This window comes from Ambystoma mexicanum, chromosome 9, assembly GCF_040938575.1.
Source record: "Ambystoma mexicanum isolate Mex_15411 chromosome 9, UKY_AmexF1_1, whole genome shotgun sequence".
NCBI classification, from domain to species: Eukaryota; Metazoa; Chordata; class Amphibia; order Caudata; family Ambystomatidae; genus Ambystoma; species Ambystoma mexicanum.
This window is the reverse complement of record NC_090931.1, coordinates 690,956,254-690,974,850: the sequence shown is the minus strand read 5'-3', so window position 1 is coordinate 690,974,850 and position 18,597 is coordinate 690,956,254. Positions and strand designations below refer to the sequence as shown.

General features: G+C 46.8%; 1 protein-coding gene across 2 annotated transcripts in view; it reads right to left on the bottom strand.

Annotated features, from left to right (window-relative positions):
- Positions 1–18,597, bottom strand: part of NRP2 (neuropilin 2) — a 193,178-nt gene that overhangs the window by 28,051 nt on the left and 146,530 nt on the right. For both annotated transcript variants that reach the window (XM_069615560.1, XM_069615561.1), the window contains exons 10-12: positions 18,093–18,237; positions 9,797–9,913; positions 7,404–7,544 (exon numbers count right to left, since the gene is read on the bottom strand). In XM_069615560.1, the coding sequence (XP_069471661.1) occupies positions 7,404–7,544; positions 9,797–9,913; positions 18,093–18,237 (403 nt within the window). The remainder of the gene's footprint in view (positions 1–7,403; positions 7,545–9,796; positions 9,914–18,092; positions 18,238–18,597) is intronic.

Here is an 18,597-nt window from a genome sequence, read left to right as displayed (position 1 = left end):
AGGAATTGTTCGAAAGCGGCTTCTTTTGTTACAAAAAGTAGGCAGAATTTCACCGAAATTTGCGGAAGCTGAGCCTGCTTTGAGGTGAGAGTACCAATCCTAGAAATTGCTGTGGTAAATCAACTTGAGCTTCTGGAACTGAGGTGGCACAGGCCTCGAGTAGCCCAGATGGGCACTGTGAAGTAGGTGTGCCCCTTTTAATATACCACATAACTCACTGTACCCTACTCCCTAAAAGAAACGGGCATCCACATATACCTACCCCGTTACACACATTTTAAAAAAAAGATTTGAAAAGAGGTTTGCACATGTGAACCAAAAATCTACACAAAATGGTGGATTGAAAACAAATCCATCAACTTTATTTGTTAAAAACAGGTAGGGTGTCATGAACTTTGTGTAGAACAATAACCTCACTAGTGCATGCCTTGCACACATCCTCTACTGTGCCACGCCCATATCATGCCTATGTACGTGAATGAGATCAGGAAAAAGCACTGGTCGATGTCTGAGCCCAGTGCTGGGCATCATCCATTCGCCTCCGAGTCTTCACATCAGTGTGACCCTGGGATGGGCCTCTGATACCTAAAGAGACTGTTATGGAATTCAATCTGTCTGTCAAGCTGTAGGGCAAGCAATGGCCACACCCTGACAAGACTCAAAGAAAAATAAATGTGCGAAAAACTCGAAATACCATATCTACAGGAACATCGCTCTTGAAACCGACACCAGCGGGTTCAGATCCAGTCGCAAGGGGTAATTACTAGAGTCAAAACAACGGGAAAATGTGTGTACTTAAAGCAAACATCTGGAAACAAGATATCTTCCCGCGATCCTGCCAAGCATTTCTTGGGTTTGTTGTGAACTGGCGTACGGGCGTTTGATATCAAGTTACTGCCTGCTGATATTCCAGAGTGAGAACTTGGGCATTGCTCTCGCGCCCAATAGATGCCACTCCCATTTCTTTTACAGGTGTTACTTCCTTTTCATCAGATAATTATAACGGGGTAAGCATTGTAAGCATGTCATTTAGAGAGGAAGACTGATAGAGCACGCAAATCAGACCTACATTTGACTCTCTTGCTTCCAGCAGCTGTGGACTGTACCCCTCTGAGGGTTGTGCCCCTTAAAAGGCGGCACATGTGTTTTGACTTTTCCTAAGCCGCCCACCCTGGTAAGGCTTTCTTTCATCAGAAGGCGGGACCACCCGCGACTGGAGAAGCCTTTCTTCTCTGCGGCCCGGCATACATTGCATGAGGATGGAAGCCAAGATCTGGGCTGGTTGGGTGTGACCATGAAAGCATCAGAGGAACAAGGGAGCGCAACGGAAACAATGCCGCTTTCTGTGCACTCTCAGCGAGGTAACAAGAGGCTCATGTTCAACATCAATGCCTCTCTTTTCAAAGCCAGCATGGGACAGAAATGGCTTGCCTAGCTTAACAACTTTTCTATTACAAAACGACGAGCAGGAGGCACTGCGTGCGGATATGTTGAAACAAATTTAGTACCGCTCGCTTTCACCTTATTTAGATATTATGGGCCTGATCCATGGAATATTTTGCGCGGTGCAAAGTAATTTTCATTGGAACTGCCAAACAAACACCCTATGCATCTAATACCGCCTTCAGAATTCACTTGGAAAAAATACACAGCCAAGCTTCAGCCACCCAGTGCCGAGCTGCAAGCATCACAGTGTACAATTCGCCAACCAATGGAAACACTCATTCACCTGTGACAAGAGCTAAACCATGAGTAAAGATGCAGCTGCACTATGCAATATGCTGTTGCTTGTAAAGGCTCTGGACGCAGCCATCGCGAGTCCTGGGCGATCCTCCAATCAACAATGACACCAGCCATCGCGAGTCCTGGGCGATCCTCCAATCAACAATGACACCAGCCATCGCGAGTCCTGGGCGATCCTCCAATCAACAATGACACCAAACAGAATAGTCTATCAAGGCATCACAGCCCGAGAGCGGAACCTAACCAATTTCTATTCGGAACACTGCTGACGGCAGAACTCCTCCGCCAGGCCTTTGACTGAGCTAGAATGGTGCAGACAACCTAATGAAGAATGCCAAAGAGGTTCCTGTCAGGCCTGAATCTAGGCTTTTTTCATATGCCAGGACACTTTAGCACATGCTGCTCCCTTTTTCTTTTCATTTTCTTCCTTTTTCCCCATATCCATCTTTCAGGCAGTCCAGAGTGTCGGAAAGTTACGTATAGTGTGGTTCAAAATTAACCCTGTAAAAAACGGACTATAGCAATAACACCTGATCCAGCGGGTGGGTTCGGGTGGTAACGGCCCAAGTTATAGGCCGGAGCGCAGCATGCCCTGGTGCTCATAACCCTTATATCCCCAACAGTAATTTCCCATGAACAGTGGCTCTCGGGAGAGCCGCACTTCTTTTCTGGTGGGTTTGTGGTGGTCCGTTTATCACGCAGGTGAGCAAGCAGTAGAGAAAGCCTGAAGCACAGCTGATTTGAACGCAGGGGAGTTTCTTTACACTCTTCTCCAACCCGATTTTCTGTGCATTGTTTTCAAGTATTGCTATGACACACTTCTGAACATGCGTAGAATTCTCCCCAAACCTGAGTGTCTAACAGGCGACGTGCTCTTCCCCAGCCCTACGGCTTGCAGTGACCTGTCAGGAAGTCTCCTTTCCCATGAAGGCCAGTGTGGGAACAGAAGAGAGAGAGAATTGGCAGAGGGCGAGCAATAGTTTCCCAGGCCTTTAAGCACACAAAGCACACGGTAGGTCGCCTCTTGAGAAATGCCAGCAATTGTGACCACCTCTCTCTCTCTCTGCGCCTGGAGCCGCTTCTGCTAGAATCCCCGTGAAGGTAAGGGCACTTATCGGCCCTTCAGGGAGAGGAAACGTGAAGGCGCAGTCCCCGTTATACAAACAGGCCCATTCCTTCTTACGGGAGCCTCATTATAGTAATTAAACGCTATTACACCGGCTGTGACAGGCAGGGGACGATTATCGCAGGAGGCCGCTGGGAAAGGCATCATCCCGCTTCCGGGGCCGCGTGGCTTCCAGAGATGAGCAATCTTCCGACACTTCAGTGCTGCAGGTACAAAAACAGGCTACACTGTTAAGGTGCGCTCTTCTTGGACAGACGAGGCAGGTGTGCATCAACCCCATGCGGGGAAACGCTACCCAGTCACATGATACAGTGGGTAAACGGGACAATCCTGGGATCCAAACCAGAGGCCTTCATCCAGATAAAACTATGGACCTAATGACTGTAAACCGGGGTAGTTTCTAGCAAAATTGGTGCAGAGGGTGAAACACTAGAATGTGTTACCCACCCCCTTGATGGGCACACGTCCCTCACAAACTACACCTATGTGTCGTGCCACAAAACCCCTCCTCAATTAAAAAAAATGTCTATATAAATGAAACTGGTTTCATTACATTGTAATTCAAGTACTTTTCAGAAGAAATCTAATGTGAAAACACAGCTGTTGCTGCCCAAGTAAATGTTTTTTTTCTGTCACCTGCTGTGGAAGGTTTCAAATTAATCTGAACCACTGGCATTGCTCTGAGCAACTCTCCACACCATGTTTTTTAGCCTGTCTGTGCCATTGCAAAAGGGGCACAGCCATATACAAATCAGACAGGTACTGCCACCAATGGGAGCAGCTCTGCCCAAACTGCTAGGCCAGGTCCCCTCTGCAAGGGAACACATGCAACCCCAGACCTGTTTTTTCCTTGTTGGGCATTCTCAGTGAGGTGCAGCTTGGTTCCCTATAGCACAGTGAGCAAGGGACCCCCATCTGGCCATACCCTCTCTCACATAGGGAGACAAACTGAAACCAAAAAAAGTGATGGGTGGAAGGTTTCAAATTAATCTGAACCACTGCCATTGCTCTGGGCAATCTTCCACGCCACTATTTTTTTAGCCCGTCTGCACCATTACAAAAGGGGTCCAGCCATATACAAATCAGTCAGGTAGCGCAGCCAGTGGGAGCAGCCCTGCCCGAATTGTTAGGCCAGGTGCCCTCTGCACAGATACACAAGTAACCTTAAGGAAGGCCTTGCCTGAATGCAGTTTCGATATGTCCATACAGGCACAATATGGTGTGACCAGCTTGCTGCGGTCTGCGGCCGTGTGTTGCAGGCGTTCTGTTCATACCACCTCACTTGCATTTCGCAAGGGACAATACTACACTAACCATATGAATTATTTTCTCATAGAAGGTTATCATTCCAAGGTGTACAGTCTGGTACACTCTTATTGTACTCTTTCAAAATAGCTTTTTGAGAGTGGGAAATGGGACAAATAGCATTAATGAGGGTTGCTCTATGTTTTGCATTAAATCACAGAGCATGTCAGGAATATAACAGGGATCAGAGACCTCTGTATTTGATAAACAAGTCTGTGATAAAAGGATTGTATGTGTGAATCTTGAAATTCAAAACAGACACATTGATTGATGCTCACATAACAGTTCACAACACTCACCCTAACATTAAAATGTTTGTAATCATGAACCATACCATACACATTTGGACTTAATAAATCTAGGACGGTCGATAAGAGTTTCATCACACAAGTCACAACACTGTGAAACAATCTTGCACCACATTTGAAAATAATTTACCATCTTGTTTTTTAAATATACTATTAAAAATACACCTCTTTTTTAGTTTAGAATGTATCCACCCAATTTTAGTCTCATGTCATTGATCTGAGTACTAGCGCTGAGAATCCACCTGGCAGTTGTGCAGTTGAAAATGTCATAAAAATTAACATTTCATGATCTGGATGACTAGGCCACAAGCCAAATAAGTTAATGTGATGTCCTCAATGCTAAAAGTATTTTTAATTGGCAGATATCTTCTTGACTGGAACCTTCACAATGTCAGCATCGCCATTACCCCCAATGCCCAGTCTCTGTGAGTGAATCCACTTTCCTCCATCTCCTTTTCTTTAGGATGGCCTTTCTGCTCGGCCTGTGAAAAGAGAGGGTTTTTTTTGGCTGAGGGTTTCTCCCTGAAGAATGAGGAAGCAGTGGCACTACGGTGTGAAAATGCATATGGAGGCAGAAGTGAATTAAATGCTAAACTGCTCAGCATCCCACTGCCACCCAACTTTCACCAGTGGTCAATTTTAGTCATGACCACACAAAGAGGACTTGGTTGTTTAGCGCAAAACTGGTGCCACAACTACTTGTCATTTACCTACTGTGCGTTGAGTGCCTCGCTGCACGGTAACAGAACGTGGATATGCTGCAAGACGCATTAATTTATTGTTATTATGATATGATAGGTTATTTATAATGCGCTTAATAACCAGAGGTTTCGAAGCGCGGACCCGGGGATCGAACCTTTGGTGCTCTGTGTCGTCTTGTTTCCAAGGCGAGCACGTTGCCCCTGAGCTATCCTCCCAATTATTATTTAATTATTTGGTACTTCAGTATTTTTTTATCAGTGTACAGCATGACTTCAGGGCAAATATTGGCTCTGTAGAGACCTTCAGTAAATCACTGGTCACTGCAGCTGAGAATTACCTTAGAGACAAAAATGTATAGGAGAGCAGAATCCGTTACCCGAGATAGGTAATTTAGATCACTAATGCCTTGCAAATTATATCAATGTGCAGCAGTATTGCAGCCTGAATAACAAATCGTAAATTTCATTAAGCAAATACTTTGGCGCAGTCATGCTTTAAAGTGGATGCTTTTAACCACTAAACATGTTTTTTCTAGGTCTGCAGAATACATGTAACTGAACGGGTTATCACGTTTCATTTGCAAAATGTAGCAGAAAGACCACCACAAGGAAATGCCAGAGGCGAAAGCAGAAACTGAACGAGGCGGCAGTCTTGAGAGGACATGCCCCATTAGCATGTCCTGGCGGCATCCCTTGGATGCCCCGGCAGATCGGGGCTGCGGGGAGCGGCGTACCTTGTGGTGGAGAAAAGGTGCAGCCCTCACTGGAAGCGCCTACCTGGCGCTGAAGTTACCCCGGCTGTCTCCCTTGGACCTCGACCTTCATGGTAGCTTTCTGGGTGGGCACCTTCCTGCGCCCACCCCCTGAGCTATTTAGCTCTGCGCATGAGCCGTCACCCGCTAAGCCCGCGCCAAGAGATGGGGCTGCTGTGAGCCTTTCGATGAATGTTGCTTGTTGACTATATTTGACAAGTAGCAAAAGGTCACAGAAAAGCCAGGATATGGATTGCTGATTAAAACATATCAAAATTGACACTATTATAAAAGGATCCTGGGCTTCCCTGAGGTTTCTTGATGCACAGGGGTTGTTTTTCAACACTTTAAGAGCAATTCCGATTAGAGCCCCTAGAGGGCAGGATTATGTAAAGCATGCCAATTTACTCAGGGCCAATAGCGCAAAACTGATGAAGGGTTGAGACCACTGAATGAGAAGGAGATCAAGAAGAGGGCTGGCATGAACCCCGAAAAGAAGCTTTGTGCAAGTGAACCCGCAGCTAGAGCCTGGGGTCGAGGCAGGGGCAGGTGGCAGCCAGAGCATGGGAGACGAAAATAGGCACACATAAGGGGGTAATCTGGAAAAAAGGGGCAGACCAATATGAGAAAATGTGCATAGCGCCTCTTTGCATGCTGCCATTCCATCCCCTTGCCTGCTGCCATTCTAGCCCCTCGCATGCTGCCATTCCAGCCCCTCGCCTGCTGCCATTGCAGCCCCTCGCCTGCTGCCATTGCAGCCCCTCGCCTGCTGCCATTCCAGGTTATGTGTGTTTAAACTGTAATCATTATGATGGTGCCAAGTGAGGTGGACTCCCTTTGATCAACCCTTTACTTTTCTGTTATGCCCCACTTCCTGTCCCACAATCCCCTTCCCCACAAACCCCCCATCATATATAGCTGCATCACTTTCATCTGGGATGGTATATGGTATCGCCTTTGTTTCCGCCCACTCCCCAACTTTAAGTTGGGCCAAAAGTGAAGTAGTTGAGCTAGAACCAAATCAGTTAAGTGCAGACAGTGTAGATATGTATAGAATATAAATTACAATCAAATGGTATCTCCTGCTCTAAAATTGTGCTAATTGTACCGACCTGATGAAATACAGAGCTGGAATCTGTCAAATGGCCTTTGGAGACATTCCCACGCTACTGGCTTCCACAGATGTGCCACTGTACTGAAAGCTGCCCATTTCCCAAGGGAACACCACAAACGTAAATGTCCCACAAGTAACAATGTCTAGCAGCACTCCTGAGTTTGATCTTTGGAAATATTTGAAGCAAAGTCAAACCTGCTGGGGTTCAAACTCGCAAATCACAAATGATTGTCAGAGCTCTGCAGCCGGCGCTCAGCCTGTTCAGCTACCTCATTGCCTATGTTACATGACTGGGGCTCGTGCTTCCAGGGGACAGGGCTGAAATCAAATATTTCCTCCTTAGGCTTAACTTACCAGGGACCGATCCGGAGTTACCGATCCAAGGGTTCCGTGACTGGAGGGACCACCTGCCATCCGCCGTTGGGTCCTGAGACCACGTGCACAGACTCTGCTGGCTGTCAAAGTTGCAGTTGAACCCGGCTGGCACTTGGGAACCTGGTGCAAAGAAAGAATTACAATAAATAGTTTTTGTTATAGTATAGAGCTTGCATCCAATACCCAAAGGCTTTGCTGCACTTTGAACAGCACATGCTGCTATTGCACAACTGAATGTTACTTGCCATATTAGCCATGGAAAGATACAGGCAGGGTCATCTACAGGTTTTAAAGTTCTAGGTCATGACTATCTCACTCAGCACAGGGCACACCAATCAAGGCAGCCATCTTACATGGCATTTTACAAACAGGAACCAGGTATCTTAAGTTCAGAGATGTTTGTTCCGACCAAAATCAGGCCGCTCATGTTAATAGACAAATATTCCTCATGCCCCATTGCCAGATCTACCCCCCGCTGCCTTGATCAGGAGCCTCCTCTTACCACAAAGCCTTGATCAGCTGCCTCACGCGCCTGCCCAGAGCCTTGCTCAGGTGTCTGAATCCCCTAAACACCATTGCCTTGATCAGTAGTTTGCACCCACCTCCTATTACCATTTTCAGGATTCTGCACCTGTCGCGTGGTCTTGGTCAGGAGTCTGCACATGCAATCCATAGTTGAAAAAAAACACTCTGCCCCCTAAACGCCGTGATGGGGAGTCAGCAAAAGCAGCCCATAGCCCTGATCAGGGATGTGTAACAACAAGGTGTAGGCTTAATAAGGAGTGTGGACCCACCACAACCCTTAGCCTGGACCAGGAGTATGTGCTTGTCCCTGGTGGCCTCCAAAAAAGAACTCGCTCTCAGATCTCAAATGCCTAGCCTTCAAACAGATTATTTGTATTTGCATTTATATGAAGAACAGGGGTGTCAATTTCAATCAGAAATGACTGACAATAACACAGTAACAAATGACAGAGGCAGCCCCCAGATGGGTGCCTATGACCTAAGGGAGGCAAGTGCAAAATTACATCATGACCTAGCTACACCTGAGGATGGGGCGTAGGGGTTGGAATAGGGAAGGCCGCTGTCAACGTGAGAATGGAACTGTGCTTGTCTGCGAAGAAAAGGCTAAACCTAGGTCTGCAGATTACTTTAAAATTCCCTAAAAAGCACAGACTGCAAAGCGGAGGGGAACCCACCTTGTCAATGCCTCTTTGATAAGCGCAGTCGCCACATCCTGAAAGACCTCCTAGAGACCCCCTGACATTTCCGCCACTAATTAGAGCCCTTTTAAATGCAGCTACACAGACTGTTTGGCTTCTGTGTCTGCTGCTCACTTCCTCTGTTCTTTCCCACATTGCTTTCAGCCCCCAATTAAAACAGGCAAATGAAGCTTTCAACATTTCGGCACAGACCCGGCCCGTAAATAGAGCCGCTTCTGATGTTTTTAATGCACACATATGCCAAACCCGTATGGACCCTCATCAGAAGCCAGCTCTTCATTCGGTTTTTATTTTGTGGTTTCAGCAGCAGCAGGCAATGTTTTCCCAATGTGATGTTGCTCTGGATGCAGAAAAAATGTATGGATCTGCAGCCATGTCAACCCAACTCTTGGCCTCCTTCCTGAGACTACTTAAGCAGGGCGAGTAAGAGCCAACATATGTAGGTTCCACTATATGGGCCCCAGGCGTCATCTGCCTCCCATGAAGGTCTCAAGCTTTTGCAAAGCCCTCAACCCTTGAAAGTCAGTCTCACTTGCAGGGCTCAGCAGCGTTTGAACTCCTCAGCCACCTCCACAGCAGAAGTCCTCACTGATCCTGTTCCGGCTTCCTCAGTCTCCGCCTCTCCAGAAGTCCACAGCATCTCCTGAATTCATCAGCATCAATTGAACCCCCCCATGCCCCTCTCCAAAGTCCTCAGCAACCCATGTAGCCATCAGCATCCCTCACTACGAGTCCCCAGCTTCCCCAGAAGTTCCAAACGGATTCTGAAGTTCCCAACATCTCATGATCCTCTGCCATTCTGAACTTGCTTAACAAATAGTCACTCCTCTAGGTTCAAATGGCAAAATGGCCGCCCCATGGTTGCTTCCAGCTTGACATCATTTCATTCTTTTTGCTACAGCTCTTACTATGAGCAGAGTCTTTGGACCTCAACTGATCATTGAACGGAGATTTTGGGGTTCTTTTCTTTTTTTATTCTTTTTATGGCTGCTAGATTGGAATTAAGGTTTGACTGCGAGGTTCTATTTCTTCAGGATAGCAGAGAGGAACTGAGCTACAACAGTGGGCACCGCTCACGCTTTGCCTTGGACTCACCACTCCCCCAACACACAAATGTAGCTGTTTATTGGCAACTGCTGCAGCAAGTACCTTCATTGTCCCCGCAGCTCTCGCCACATTCCGTCGTGTACTCATCTGTTGGGTATTGAGTAGTAGTCTCTTCAACTGTCAAGGTGGGCTTCAGGGTCTCAGAAGTAGGTTTTACTTCTGTAGGAAACAAGAAACAATCATGACAAGCTGACACTCGCAAGACACCAAACGCAGGGGCTGCATTCTGAATGCACTCTAGGAGTGGGAATAGCCCACTCATAGGGCTGGCAGCAGGGCAAGAGGATTGTCTAACCAACCAAAAATGCAGTCATAAAATTATCTTGCCCAAATAGATCTTCAAAACAACGTTTTGCTCAACATTTAAACATCTTTTTTGGTTGAAAGCACAACAAGGGCAGAGAATTCTTATGCCGCAGACCCTGGACTCATGACCCCAGGCAGGGCCACAGTACACCAGTATCTGCACACGCCTTGGCGCTGTAAGACCTCGATGGTGGTAACTGGTGCAGTACAAACTTTGGTTAACTTAACATAGCATAATGAGATGTAGATACGGTTGTTTCATCACTACCTCCAATTACCCCACAATTCCCACAGAGCAAAAGTATGGTTAGTGAAATTGATCCTCAGGGACGAAGAATTTGAAGGCATGTTTTGTTCCAACTAGAAGAACCCTATACAAGCTTGAGCCCTTGCATGGCGGAGAGTAGTATAACATACTCTCTTCTGTTTGAGTATGGATTGTATTGAGATCATAACTACCTCTCACTGTGCACAAACACCAACGTAGCTGCCTAGATCTCATTTGCACAGGCAGGTATTGGTGCTTTTCCCACAGGTTTCCCAATGCACCACCACAAATGGATCTGTTGACTATTCAGTGGTGGTGCAAGACACTTCTGTCAAATCTTCTCCATTGCTTCCAAATTGGGTTTCACACATTATGAATTGCCCAAAAAATTGGTTAATTATTTGATTGCTCATGTGTGCAAAGAGTGGCATGACACCAGTAGCTGCCTCCAAGCACTTTGACACATTTCAGAGCTTCCTTGAGTTTGACATGGAATTGTAGTGACCCCTAGCTCAAGTTGAGGTGCTCCTCGTGATTGGTCCTCTGGTCTCAGAGACAGATGCCATTGTAAGCCTTGAAGTGGGGAGAGTCATTGGGCCTCACTTCGAGTTTGAAGGTAGCCATGCTGTTTTTAGAGGCATTGCTACCCCCAAACTCGGGTCCGGGTGCCGCAAAATGGGAATTACCGGGCCATTCCGACCTTTGCAGGCCCGGTAATTCCCATTTGCGGGACCGGGACCCGGTATGTCCCCATTCCCATTTGAACTCCCACAGGGCTCAATGGGAATGGGGAGGATGCTAACAATGGACCTGTTGATGACGGATTCGTTGTTAGCATCCTGTACTCCTAGCGGGTGCTGCGCTACACGTCTGGTCTGGCCAGGCGTACAGAGTAGGACCCGCTGCAGAACTCGTAATGTGGCGGCCCGGTATGAACAATGCCTGCCCCTTTCCGGCACCGTTCATATTGTGGCCGCCACGGTCATAATGAGGCCCATTGTGTCCAGCTCTGGGGCAATGCGTTAGTCTTCCAAAAAAGACAACGCTGGCCCCTCGCTTAGAGGCCCAGAATCCAGCATGAACCGCAATTTAAATGAGCAATTTAATTTAATTTTTCTTATCCTTCATTAACTTATTGCACAAATTTGACTTAAGCATGGAATAGATGTAAAGGGAAGGTTGGGACTGAAAAAGTGCCATTGTAGTGGCCTATTTACTTACACATCTATAAAAGTGGGAATGCTTAGAAACGTGTCTATGCCCAATAGAGTGCCATTTAAAAATATAATTGCCATACATAAACAGGCCCCGATCTATTCGGGAGATGCTATCCCAGCCCTGGTTTTTACTTTGCATTCTATATTCCCAGATTTCCCCATTGTACATCCCGAACTAGAGGTCCCGGAATGCAAACAAAGACAGGAATGGACTAGCATCTCCAATAGAATTAGGCGTGCTGGCATGCATGGAGAAAATATAATGGTGAATTATTGGCCAAAAAACAGGATCTTTCCCTGCGAGAGGGGATAGTTTGGAATGTTGCTCAGGGCCTCATGCTTATATCCGCCAGATGGAATGTTATTCCCATTTACCAAACCCGATTTGCCTGGAATTTGCTCTCCCAGAACCACACAGGATGATGCATAAGCAGAGCCTGAGAACTCCCCAGCACTCTTACAGGAATAACAGCTGTCAGCCCCCTCTCTGATCTGCCACAACGTTCACATCGTACCAGGCACATGATAATAATAATAAGTTATTTATAAGGCACTTAATACCCAGAGGTTTCTAAGCACGGACCCGGGGATCGAACCTGTGTTGCTCCGTGTCATTTTGTTTCCACGACGAGCGTGTTGCCCCTGAGCTATCCTCCCGGGACAAATAAGGGATGATGCCTGGTACCATCACTAGAAGCCAGTCAACACAATCCCTCTGATTGTTTACTTCTTTTGCTAAATTATCCAACTTTCTCTCCTCTGAATTCCCATGCTGAATAAAGTTGCCAATGCGCTCCCTTAGCAAGTATGTGTGGTAAAAATCTAAAAGCTGTGCCCTTTTCTGAAAAATAGGTAATTCTCACAAAGTTGAGGCTCATCTTTCAGCAGGAAGGCACGTCGGAATCGGAAATAACGTCTAACCCATTCTAATTGCTCTTTCAATAATCTTTAAAAATCCTGTAATTATGGTGTAGTTCAAAAACCCCCTTCTTTTAATCTCCTAAGTAACTTTTTTTAGCTATACAATCTTAGGCGTTCCAATCAAATGCATTCCACATTTGGAAGATATTGGCACTGTTTTATAAATATTCATGTTTGCTTAAAAACATCTGACATTTAGGAAAAATATTCATGATATTTCCATTTTTGTGGGATTTTTTGCCACAAAATGCAGATTTATTCAGAAAAAATGTTAATGATGGAGTGGGGAGCACAAATGATGAAAAGTTTTCAAAGAAAGGTTCTCCGTTTTGCAGAACTGCAGCTGCATCTGATACATTTCAAGACTTCTGCGCGATTGTAACACTTGTATATTTCATCTATGTCTTTTTTTAAATTCCTCTTTGAACTTTTTTCAGTTTTTAATAGGCTGTATGGTTCCAAATTGAAGGTAACTGCAAACCCTTGACTCTCTCTTTAACACCTGCTCCTCATACAGAGAGACCCCAAACAATGCACAGCTGCACAGCCCCACCACGGCATAAGGTCAGGATTTGTTGAGGTTGTGCGGCTTCCAGGCCGAGGAGAGACTTGCACTCAAACCAGTAGGAAGATAATTGCTCACCGCACCAGGTGTCTCTGGCCACCTGTACATCTAACAGAGGTACCTCACAGAAACTGTGCCTCTACCACGGCACATACCTTGGGTTTTAGGTTACCTGGGCTCAGCCAAAAATGATTGCCGGGAGAGGGGGGGCGGAGGAAAGGGTGCTATGCCTCCCAGACAAAGTTCTCCCAGATGCTGAAAGTTAAAGAAAAGATGCTGAGTGACAATAATGCTATTGACTAGTAGATGCCACTGTCGCCCCATGTTTGGAATCACCCCAGCAGTTTCATATATTTGGAGTTAAATTATTTGTTTTGTGATTCTCTGAAGTGAAAATATTATCTTACTTTGCAACAGATTTTTATATCGAAGTAAATTTTACCAATGGAATGATGATGCCAGTTGGGAAGACACTGCATCCTACATTGCGAGTGGCAGAGCCCCAACTGACCCTGTTAAGGAGATACACGGGCATTCACGTCCCCAGCATGTAGGGTGACCAGACGTCCGGGTTTTCCCGGGACAGTCCGGGGAAATCACTCCCTGTCCCGGGGTCCCGGGAGTTTTTTCATTTTGCAAACCCCATCCGCGGTTTGCATGGGTGGGTGCCCAAGGTCCCTGTTTGTTCCGGGACCTGATTTCGAAATCCCAAAATCGGGTCCCGGCGCAACTTTAAATGCGCAAATGGGGGCGTGAAAAGCATTTCACGCCCCCATTTCCTCTCCCTTGACCTCCCCGGCCAATTTCCTCCAATAAGAGGGGTGTGCATGTGAGCACACCCCCTTCGCTCCCCGCCCCCCCCCCGCAACAGGCCAGCTACATAGAAGTAGGACTATATATATATATTTGTTTTTGTTTTATATATGTTAGTCCTACTGTTATGTCTATGGCCTGTCCGGGTTTTTTTTTTTAAAGATCTGGTCACCCTACCAGCATGCAAACTATGATACACCGTCAGGCTGCCCGTTGGCAGCAATGCATTCCTCTGACTGTGCTTCTTCAGGAAGTACATACCTTCAATACATTTCAAAGGGCAGTTCTACCACTTCTAAGGAGAACTACAATATTTTTTACATGATATTTCTGGCACTAGTAGCGGTCAACTAGCCCAATGCCATGTGGTCCCTTTCAGCTGCTCCTGACTTTAAAGCCAAACAAAACTTTGGATTATCGTTGTAATTTGTATTTTCTCCATTCCGAGTAACACTTAAAGCAGGACTACACATCCCAGAATGGAAAGTTAAAACACGGAATGGACTGCTTTATCATGAATGGAGTGGGGCATTTCCGTGGATGACAGTGTTCCAGTGGTCAGCTATTAGGCCTTTCCCGTAGAAAAAAGGCCCTGTGAGGCAGTTACAGATGGTACTACTACAGCACAGCGTGAATGTGAAAGTAAGGGGGGGAGGAAGGGGTCTCTGACTCGGCGGACTCCACTCAAATAAAGGAAACACAACTAGCAAGGCAATGGTCTCGACTGCTGGGGGGTATTGTGGGGGACGGGGGGAGGGGGTTACGGAAGCTGATAGGCGCATGGGGTCCGATCTTCAAAGGGGGGGTCCAGTCTTCACGGTGTATTGTTTTTCGGGCGAGAGTCCTTCTGGGAAAAGGCCCTGCCAGGCAAAACGCAGCCAAAGCCCAGAGGTTTCCCTTTGTTAAAGCCGACAGGCCACCTTTTAACAGGGTTTCCTTTCGCTAAATCGATCATCGCAACAGTAGCCCTTCTGAAGTAGTGCCTGCCTACCCCAGGGTGCCCCGGCTTTTCCTTACCCTGTCCAGCTTTTCTTCCTTGGTGCGTTATTGTGTCCCGTGAGACGGCTGGGGAGTGGCAGCTCAGCTCGCGCATCAGTCACATCGAATCTGCAGGGTCTGAGCTTTTAAAACGGAAACTCCAAACACTCGGGCCTTGTCTGGAGTGCCCTCCGTTATTTCAACTGTCTATAAAGTAGCCCAAAGTCAGGCTTCACCGTAGTCCTGGTGTGTGTTTGCATTCCGAGGCTTCTAGTCCTGACTGTCTCGCGTGGGAGAGAAACCGGCACTATATGAACTTCTCACACTGGCCACCACTGCACCAGTTTCCTCACGTCACCCTCCAAACAGAGGCCTGAAGTTTCCTTGTGCCCTACGTGGCGTGCCTTTTTTGGGTGACCTGCTTATTTGGACCTGTTTTTGTTGCGTGTTATATACTGACAAAAGCATAATTAGAAGTACCAGGATGCGAAGAGCAAATCCAAAACAAGTGCCCAGACGAACGCCTAACTCAGCTGCCATCAGCAGGTCCATCATTATACCATGGCTGACCACTGCGCGAGGCCTTCCGTCACGCATGACGGGGAGAGGGACGAGGGGGTGGGGGGGGCACTTGGTAGCTACGCTTTAATGGCGTGTGTTATCCACAGCATTTGCTGTTGCTCATAAGCTGTCATGGTTTATAAATTAACAGGTCTTAATTGTAGCCACTAAACTCGCCGGTACTCGCTTTATCTATCAATCGTGGACAAATGAAAGGTCATATAAGCGTCACCGCGAACTGGATACGTGATGGAAATGTCTGGATGAGGTGCATTACCTTAATGAGCTGCCAGGCGCTGCAAAAAACAAGCACGCTCCCCACAGAACAACATGCATGGTCGGTTCAACTCCGCAGTGGAAAATATATTCATTTAGGGTGGTTTCTAGAAGTGTGCACCAACATTACAGAAGGCAGTATACGAGTTATTTTAAATCAGTTACACTGGGTTAAAAAAGAAGGCTGAAAAGTAGTCTAAAAACAGAAGCGCGCGATAAAAAGAGCACAGTCTGATGTACAACAGCAACAGGTGGCGACCACGCGGATCTATTAAAAGTCAAGAGTCCCATCTGCTTTTTGCACATATGGGATCGCAGGTGGGCCCCAGGTGCGAGCGATGAATAGCGCCCTGTATGTACTGCAGAGAGTGACGTTTCTCAATGGGAAGGTAGTCATTGCAGCAGAGGCCGAGGGAGAACCTGTTTTCGCTCTCCCAAACGTGCACAAGTACACGCTAAAGTGCCCCATTCCATTGGACTATTTGTCCAGTCCTGATTTATTCATAGCATTCCGGGACTTGTCTTTATACATCCAGGAGTGCAAGCCCAATGGAAACAAAAACAGGACTGGACAGGCCTCTTCTGACTCTAATAGGGGCGTGCCGCCTGGGTGACCAGATGGCACTATGCCACGGGGAAAACAACCTTTGCTGTCCTGGTCTTTATTTTTTTATCAATCATTGACGCTCTTGGGTGCTTAAGTTTCATTTGGTCAATTGAAGCTCCCGAAAACGACAACTCCCAGAATACATGTGTTTGCTAAACAGAAGCCAAGTTATAGAGAAGTGCTGTCCCTATGCCATGAAGAACTTTGGACATCCTCTGGCAAAAGGGCCAGATATCGTTTTTTATAATCGCCACTTTGCAGCACCTAGGGCACAGGGGCAGATGCACAGGACTCGAGATTCCATTTGCGCTTTGAGCAAGTTGCATGTAAATAGGAAGCATAGCTGGCTTGTGGTTTGATTTCCTTAATGTTGTCTTTGGTGGAATAATGGGGTGCACCTGAGAAAAGTTGCACTTGTGTTCCATCAGGCACTCGTACTATTTCTCTTATTTCTAACTGAGGAGACCTCACTTCAATAAAATCATACACCGAGCTATGAAAAATAATGATAATATTGGTGACTGACTTATATGGGCAGCTTCACACTAGATTTGTTACAGAAGGTATTACTCTTACCTTATAAAACTGTATTGCCGGGTTGTATACTTGTGAAGGCTGGCAGCCCCATGTCTGAGGATAGCACTTAACTCGTGAGGCATTCTTAAAATATACATGTTCGCTCCTAATTCAGTTCCCAAGTCCTTTTACCAACCTCAGAACAACGAAAGGCCGATTACTCCCCGAGAGGATTCGAGCAGGTTCCCATCAGGATGTGCCTACATCCCCGCATCAGGTGCTCAACCCAAAGAGGTACCAAAAAGGTAGCACCGCGTGCAAGATGTGAGCTAAGGATGACAGTGGACATTCAATAAATCCACTTACCTTTTTAGCCACAAAAAGTGCAGATGGATTTAATGAATCAAAAAGGAATTTGCAAAGCAGGCCCGAATAGGTCTTTGCGATTCATGAACCAGGCCAATGCTACTTTCTTTTGACCGCAGGCAGGCAGCCCAGAAACGAAAACTAAAAAGGTCCACCCGTTAAAAAAAGCAGTGACTGAAAGATGATATCCCATGAACTTAAGTAATGCGAATACATGAGCCTATCGTTCCTGTCGCTCGCCTCTGAGAGACCATGCCCAACCTGTGCAACCCTGTCTGTCAGTCCTGAAATCGGGATAGCATGGAGCAAATCCGGGCAGCTGCTGCCCTCACTCAGGGTGCCTGGCGATCAATGGCCGTCTGGTGGATCTAGAAGGCCTGGGTGGGGGGGGGGGGCGGGGGCAAACCACATCCCCACCAGGTTCCGGCAACTCGCACGTAATTTGAGTGCAGGGGATTTTGACTGCCAATCAAGTTTTTAATAAGAGGATTATAACAACTTTGAAATCTTAATTACAAGCGAGGAGAGGAAGAAAAGTTCATTTTCCAGTGACAAGCGGGGCGATGGGAAGGGAACTTCCTGTGTGCGGAACTGGGCTGGAGTGAAGGGATTTGCCACATGTGCTATTTTCCAGTGGAAGTGAAGTCTCTTTTTGAGGGAACATCTGGCGTCCAGACCCATATTTCAGTGACTTGTTTTCTAGGAGTGACCCACAAGTCCGACCCATTGCAATCAGGCACTGCAGTCTAATTGTTTTCATTGTGGTTCTCCCAGCTCCACAGTGCATAAGACTGAGAAACAGAAGCACAGGCCTGGGAGCTTGGTGTTCTTGGGAAAACGAAGTCTTCTGGTAACCCTATGTATGCAGATGAACACTAGCAAACACCCACATGTACACAGTAACAACACTACAGAGCACGCCCAACTCAGAAGCGGCTCCTTACCCATCAGATCACAGCCGAGCACTTCTAGCCGCATCCCAACCCCAGCAGGTGACCATTTTTCTGGGTAGACTCGGACATACTGCGCAGGCACAGGGTCAAATATTCGCACTTCGGGGGTGTCGTAATGCATGTTCCCTTCGAAGAGCTGCAAGGGAGACAACGAAAGAGAAAAACAAAACCCTCAATTTTGTGTTTAACAGACAGGGAGGCCAGAGGGTGCTACTGCCATGTCATGGCCTTAAACTCCATCTAATGATAAGAGAGGGCGGGCATGCACACCTCTGAATTGCTGGGAGAGAAAGTCTTACCTCTACACTTCTGTCCCAATGCCACTGGGCTGCAGAGAATAAGGGAGACTACCTAAAAGCAGAGTGCCTACAAATAGTGCATAGGTGTAGGAAAAACTGCATGACATGGGACATGCCTTGGTCCACTTCTGAAATGCTCATGGGTGAGAACTGATATGTATTGCAGATTTGCATTCAAAGCACATGGCTCCTTGAAC